General features: G+C 37.8%; 1 protein-coding gene across 1 annotated transcript; it reads left to right on the top strand.

Annotated features, from left to right (window-relative positions):
- The first annotated feature begins 4,234 nt into the window (after nt 1–4,234).
- On the top strand, nt 4,235–4,978 carry LOC114397336. Its single transcript, XM_028359403.1, has one exon. It carries the CDS (start codon nt 4,235–4,237, stop codon nt 4,976–4,978), a length of 744 nt encoding a protein of 247 aa, XP_028215204.1.
- The last annotated feature ends 2,518 nt before the right edge of the window (nt 4,979–7,496 follow it).

Below are 7,496 nucleotides of genomic sequence, written 5' to 3'. Positions count from 1 at the left end.
AGGTTCTCTTGTATTTGTGGGGGGTTTTTTGTTCTAATCCTATAATGGTGGGCGGTTTTAGATGCACTGCATCTATGTAAATCACCAGTAGTACTTTTGGTGCTGCTGTGCCCTATTATGATTAATATATAAATTATCTTTTGCTTTTCAAAAAAAAAAATTTAATGCGGCTTTACTTGGCAAATGGGGGTGGCAGCTGGCTAACAATCAAGACCAGCCTTGGTCTAGAATTTTAATCTCTAAGTATGGTGGGTGGAAGGAGTTGATTTGTGGTGGAAGGAGGAATTTCACTTCCCAATGGTGGCAGGATTTGAAGAGTATCTTCCAGCAACATCACAATGAATGCTTAACTGATAATTTAAAATGGAGAGTGGGAAGGGGGTCCAGCATCAATTTCTGGAAGCATAAATGGATGGAGGACAACTATACTCTCCAAGGAAAATATCCCCAGTTATATTTAATAAGTAAACAGCAGAATTCATCAATCAATTATATGGGAGATTTTATGGAGGGTAGGTGGGAATGGAAGTTATCATGGAGAAGGACTTCCAAATGCACTTTAATTTCTGGTCAACCAATCTAAAGGATGTTCTTTCTTAGAGGGGATGGGTTTGTATTTTTGTGGGCTATATTCGGTCTCTCCTAATGGGATGCAGACTGCAATTGTCTTGCTTTTTAACTTTGTATCTTCAGTACACCTAGTACTGAATTTCATATATAATATATTGATTTTTGCTGTGCAAAAAAAAAAATGTGTCTTTGTAATCTGTAGTACCACTGGTACTTCTAATTATCAAAGAGAGGGGCTGACTGCCCCTTTCTCTGATTTAGAAATCAGAGATGCTATTTGGAGTTGTGATGGCGATAAATGTCCGGGCCCAGATGGGTTTAATTTTAGATTTATCAAGGAGTTTTGGGGGCTGCTCAAACCTGATTTTGGAAGATTTGTGGATGAATTCCATGCTCATAGAAGCTTTCCTAGAGGCAGCAATGCATCTTTTGTGGCTCTTATTCCTAAGATATCTCAACCCCAGTCTCTAAATGATTATAGGCCCATCTCTCTCATTGGCTGCATGTATAAAGTAATAGCAAAACTCTTGGCAAATAGGTTGAGGATTCTGCTGGATGAGTTAATTGATGAAAGGCAGACAGCGTTCATAAAAAATAGGCACACTCTCCATGGAATTCTGATTCTCAATGAAGTGGTGGATGAAGCTGTTCACAGAAAGAAGCCTGCTATGATTTTCAAAGTGGATTTCGAAAAAGCTTATGATTCAGTATCATGGTCTTTCTTGGACTATATGATGACAAGGCTAGGATTCTGTCCTATATGGAGGAAGTGGATTTCTGCTTGCCTTCAATCAGCCACCATCTCAATTCTAGTAAATGGGAGCCCTACAAAGGAACTAGTCCCATCTAGAGGATTGAGACAAGGAGACCCTTTGGCTCCTATGCTATTTAATATAGTGGCTGAGGGCCTTACTGGCATGATGAGGGAGGCTTTGAATAAAAACCTCTATAGAAGTTTCTTGGTTGGGAAGAAAAATGTCCCTATAAATATATTGCAATATGCTGATGACACAGTTTTTGTTGGAAAGGCTTCTTGGGATAATATTATTGTGCTGAAGTCCATGCTTAGGGGATTTGAAATGGTCTCAGGTCTGAGGATTAACTATGCAAAAAGCCAATTTGGGGTTGTTGGTTTTCAGCCCTATTGGGCTCATGATGTAGCCCAACTTCTGAACTATAGGCAGTTGGACATTCCTTTTCACTACTTGGGAATGCTTATTGCTGTAAAAGCTTCCAGCAGGATGGTTTGGGAGCCTTTGATTAACAAGTTTAAAGCTAAGCTCTCCAAGTGGAATCAGAAGTACTTATCTATGGGTGGCAAGGTCACCTTGATAAAATCTGTCCTCAATGCGCTTCCCATTTATCTCCTATCTTTCTTCAAGATTCCTCAAAGAATAGTAGATAAACTGGTGTCTCTTCAAAAAACATTTATGTGGGGGGGGAAATCAACACCATAATAGAATCTCTTGGGTCAAATGGGCTGATATTTGCACTCCAAAAATTGATGGGGGATTGGGGATCAAAAACTTGTCCAAATTTAATACAGCTTTGAGAGGTAGATGGATATGGGACCTAGTCTCCAAGCATAAGCAGCTGTGGGCCAGAATTCTAACTTCTAAATATGGAGGATTGATAGATTTGCAGAATGGTAGAGATAAAGGATGGCACTCCCAATGGTGGAAGGACCTTAGAAAGCTTTATCATCAGCCTGAATTTCAAATTATTCACCAGAATATGACCTGGAAGGTTGGTTGTGGAGATAAGGTCAGATTCTGGCAAGATTCTTGGCTGGGACAGGGAGGCAGCCTTCAGCAGAAGTACAATCAATTATTTGTGATTAGCAGACAGCAAAACCTTCCCATCTCTGAAATGGGAAAGTTTTATCAGAATACTTGGAATTGGGATTTTAAATGGAGAAGGAACCTCTTTGATCATGAGAATGAGCAAGCAATAGCCTTCATGGACGATATATCTGCTATATCTATTCATCAGCAGCTGCAGGACTCAATGTTGTGGAAAGCAGACCCTATTGGGATCTACTCTACTAAGTCAGCATATAGGCTCTTGCTACCTACCAACAGACCTGGTCAGCACAGCAGGAACTTCAAGATTCTATGGAAGCTTAAAATTCCCCCAAGGGCTGAGTTGTTCTCATGGAGGTTGTTTAGAGATAGGCTCCCTACCAGGGCTAATTTGCTTAGGAGACATGCGGCTCTACAGGATATTATGTGTCCTCTATGTGGAAATCACCAGGAGGAGGCTAGGCACCTTTTCTTCTATTGCAGAATGACTGTAGGGTTGTGGTGAGAATCCATGAACTGGACCCAGACTTTGGGAGCTTTCTTAGATGATCCTGCTGCTCATTTTATCCAATTCAGTGATGGGTTTGGGGCACAGAGGAATCACAATAGGCGTTGTATTTGGTGGATTGCTTTAACTAGTACTATTTGGCAGCATAGGAATTCCCTACTGTTTAAGGGCACCCCATTTCAACCTCCCAAAGTGATGGATGATGCGTTATTTCATGCGTGGACTTGGCTTAAAGCTACGGAGAAAGGCTTTAATATTCCTTTTAACCAGTGGTCTACCAATCTTCTGGAGTCCTTCGGTTAATTTGTAATCTATCTCTAATAGTGGGGCTTTTTGTTGGGTTTGTTTTTGAAAGGTGGCACATTGAGTGCTTTGTATCTGTTTCACTCAGTACCTTTGGTACTGTATGGTTTCTATATTAATAATACTATAATTTTGCCTTCCAAAAAAAATATAAATTATCTTTGCAGTTCAAAAAAAAATTATTAAACACAACAGTACCACAAGTACTGAAAATAAAAGATACAAGACACAAAAGTGCCACCTTCCAAAAAGCAAAACAAACCCAACAATAACCCAGCACAAGGACCCCAATACATATAATCAGAAATTTAACCAAAGGCCATCATAAGCACCTTTTGAGGTTCAAAAGGAATGCCATGAAACAGCAAGGAATTCCTAAGCAATCACCAGACCTTTCTATTTCTATTTTTTACACATTTAAAGCTCAAACATATAAAATAAAAGCTATATAACAAACTAACAAAGATAAAGACAAAAAAAAGGAAATATAAACTCACCTCAGTTGGTGCTGCTGCCCATCATTTCACTCTCACAACAAATAGGAATCATGTACCTGCATGGAAGAAATAATCACACAACACACAATGATCAGAATAAGCAAATGCATATAATTAAGCATGATACAATATCAATATTCATGGAAGTAACAATGACTTGTCAAAAATTTGGATGAAATTCAATATGTAAATCAAAGCTTTGTCCCTGAAACCCTCTGTGTAAATCAAAGCTTTGTCCCTGAGACTGATAAGGTTGCTAGTGAACATACAGCAGATTTAACAGCTGTGTTGGGAAAGGACAATATTGACTCATGAATATTTTATCCTTTAACTCTAGAGGGTTGGGTAGTGGTGTCAAGTGGTCAGCCATCAAAAAAATGACCTTGACCAACAATCTTGATGTTCTATGTATCCAAGAAACAAAAATCGAAGCCATTGATAGGAGGATATGTCAGTATTTATGGGCTGACTGTAATGTTGCCTCGAAATGTGCCCCTTCAATTAATCCCACTCTATTTTTAATAAGCAATCAGCAGACCTCCTCAATTAATTCTATGGGGAATTTTGTGGAAGAGAGATGGGAATGGAAGCTAACATGGAGAAGGAACTTTTTTGACCATGAAATTGACATGGTAGCTGATTTTATAGCTGACATCGAGTCAGGCAACATCAATCACTCCAGCAGGGATTTCCTTTGTTGGAAGTCTGATCCTAATGGCCTATATTCCACAAAGTCTGCTTACAAAGTGCTGCAGGAGGGTCATGCTAGTGCTATTGAGGACAAGGTTCTTAACATCATGTGGAGTCTGAAAATTCCCCCAAGAGCTAGTGCTTTTTCATGGAGATTATTCAAGAACAGGCTCCCTACTAGGGATAATCTTAGAAGGAGGCAAGTGTCATTGCATACATATAGTTGCCCCTTATGTGACCTTGAAGAAGAATCTGTCAATCATCTTTTTTTCAACTGCTCCAAGACTAGGAGTCTCTGGTGGGAGCCTATGAGATGGGTTAATAGAGTGGGTCCCTTCCCCACTGACCCAAAGAATCATTTTCTGCAATTCTCTCAGTGGAATAGGCCAACCTACACAGTCAAGAGATGGGAATTTGTCTGGATAGCTTTGTCAGTGTCCATTTGGCATCACAGAAATGGCATGATTTTCAATAATCAGCCTTTTAATCCAGAAAAGGTCATGGATGAGGCTCTATTCCACACCTGGTCCTGGCTCAAGTGTGTGGAGAAGGGTTTCCAATCGCATTTTAATTTCTGGTCAACTAATCTGAAGGAGGCTTTTTCTTAAAGGGGTTGGGTTTGCTTTGTATGTTGTCCTATCTACCGTTTCTCCCTAGTGGGGTTTAGGCTTTTTTTGCCTTGTATTCCTATCTTATTTTCAGTACACCTAGTACTGAGCTTTATATATAATATATTGATTTTTGACAGCCTCATGTCTCCCTTCCTGAAAACCCACTAAAAACTGCCTAACCCCCCTGCTGTTACTCCATAATTTATTCTACAATAACTGCTTAAGGCAGTTACATATGGTCCTAAATCACTACACATTCAGTTACGATTAACCCTTTGTGCCTAACTAGGGTTTCGAAACATCACAACAAAGACACACCATTGAACAATGGATTTTCATCATTAACATACAACAGAGACATACCTTCGATGGAAGCGTAGACACGAACTCCACAAACGCGAACTCGACAATGTGGTTGCAGTCACGGAAGCGCAGCCCACTTTGCAAAAAACACGAACTAAGGCAGAAGGAGAAACAACAATAAAGCCCTGGGTTAAAATGACGAACGCCTAATGTTAAAACGAAAGGACGTACCTCAATGGATAAGTGCCAAAGACGATCTCCACAAACACGATCTCCACAATGTGGTTGCAGTCACGGAAGCGCAGGCGACTTTGACATAAGGAGAAAGAAGAAGAACGATAGGGTTCAAGCACAAGGAGAAAGAAGAAGAATGATAGGGTTCAAGCGCAAGGAGAAAGAAGAAGAACGATAGGGTTCAAGCGCAGATTGTGCAATTTCAGAAGTTTAATTTATAATGATAACAACATCGGTTTTTTAAAACTAACCGATGTTAACATCAACTACGTAACATCGGTTATAATAAAACCAATGTTAACATCTACTCGATAACATCAGTTTTTACAAAACCGATGTTAACAATGGCATACTAACATCGGTTTTTCCAAAACCGATGTTAACTACTCCATAGTAACATCGGTTATTAAAATAACCGATGTTACTATGGAGTAGTTAACATCGGTTTTGGAAAAACCGCAAAACCGATGTTAACTAAGTCTACTTATTTACAAAAATGTCACCGCGCTTTCGTTAACATCGGTTTTAGCTATAATCGATGTTTATTGGGCGATGTAGAAAGCTGTTTTTTTAGTAGTGCTTTTTCTTACAAAAAGGTGCCTCAACTACTCATTAAGAAAACGCTTATGAAGAATTAAGAGAAAGAATTGTGAATATTATCTGCATTTGATTTCTTGTGAGAATTGCCCCATCAAATGGGAAATGCAATTTAGAAGATTTAGGAGAGGAGAAAACAAATACTACATTTGACAACTTAACCTAAATTTAAATAGAAAGTGGAAGAGGTAAATTTATAGATCTTTTAGAAGAGGAAAGATACAATAGAAGATAGAATTTTTTATACATTGACACATAGACAAATAAGCTGATGTGACAGTGTATGGCTCCGCACCTCAAGATTTATATATTATAAATAGATAAATAGATTTTAGGATTATGGATGTTTTGAAATAATGAAACATTGGGACACATGTTTTATTCATTTGTCTAAGGATTAAATTAATTAGTAGTTTTTCACTATATTTTATTTAATATGGTTTGTATGGACTTTGGAGCGCCAAGATTTGTTTAACATGAAGTTATGTTATTTATTGATTTGTTTTCTTTAAGTTTATAAATATTTTGCATGTAATACTCTTATCGGGAAATAAATGTTTTTTTATAAAAAAAAAAAGCTGGTACATCATTTTAAGTAAATTCCGCTACAAACTTATTTAGAAAATATTACAAGTGTATGTATCTTGGGATAGAAAGGTGTTATATTTAGTGGTATCAAAGCCCTTAGTTGTACAGTCTCACACCTACATAACCTATGAATCCTTCTTATTCTGGTGTGATTCGATCCAGGTATTACATGTCTACCTACTAAGAGAGAGGTCTGCTTTGATATCATTTGTAACATTCCTGATTTTTGACTTCTCAACAGCTTACATTAAGACACTTCACGCGGTAGTACTTCACATAATATCCTTGTTGGTAAGAATTTTCCACGGTTCAAAACCCTCCATAAATAATTCTTTCTAAGACCTCGAAAATTAAAGACATTACAATGCACATTTTTTCTGTTTCAATGTCAAACCAGTCTATAAGGTTTGCAATCAAGCGAACAGTTTCAACAAATTTATAGAACTCCTCTTGATTGTAAGTTCTACCACTAATGATTCACTAGACCTCTTTATCCCAGACCAATTGATTCCTGGTCTGGTGATCTACATCTACCTGCAAACAAGTATCCAAGTTCATTAATGCCACTATAATTATTGCTTTCTTTTCATGAAGATAGTAAAATCAAGCATTCATTAGTTTAAGTTGCAAAATAGCAATAATTTTCACATAATCTGAAAATTCAGAGATAAAAAAATAATGCATAATCTGACAATAGAAATTCAACTTAGGAGAAATCTTATGCACTTATAATTGGATGTGGGAACCCACAACCACTATATCTTTTGTTGAAGTAAATCAAAATGATCAAACA

This window comes from Glycine soja, chromosome 18, assembly GCF_004193775.1.
Source record: "Glycine soja cultivar W05 chromosome 18, ASM419377v2, whole genome shotgun sequence".
Classification (NCBI taxonomy): Eukaryota; Viridiplantae; Streptophyta; class Magnoliopsida; order Fabales; family Fabaceae; genus Glycine; species Glycine soja.
Note: the sequence above shows the minus strand (reverse complement) of the source record. Positions and strands in the feature narration are given on the sequence as shown.

What these genes read in the sequence shown, in the direction of transcription:
- LOC114397336 (XM_028359403.1), top strand. Translation starts at nt 4,235, where the DNA reads ATGGGGAATTTTGTGGAAGAGAGATGGGAATGGAAGCTAACATGGAGA.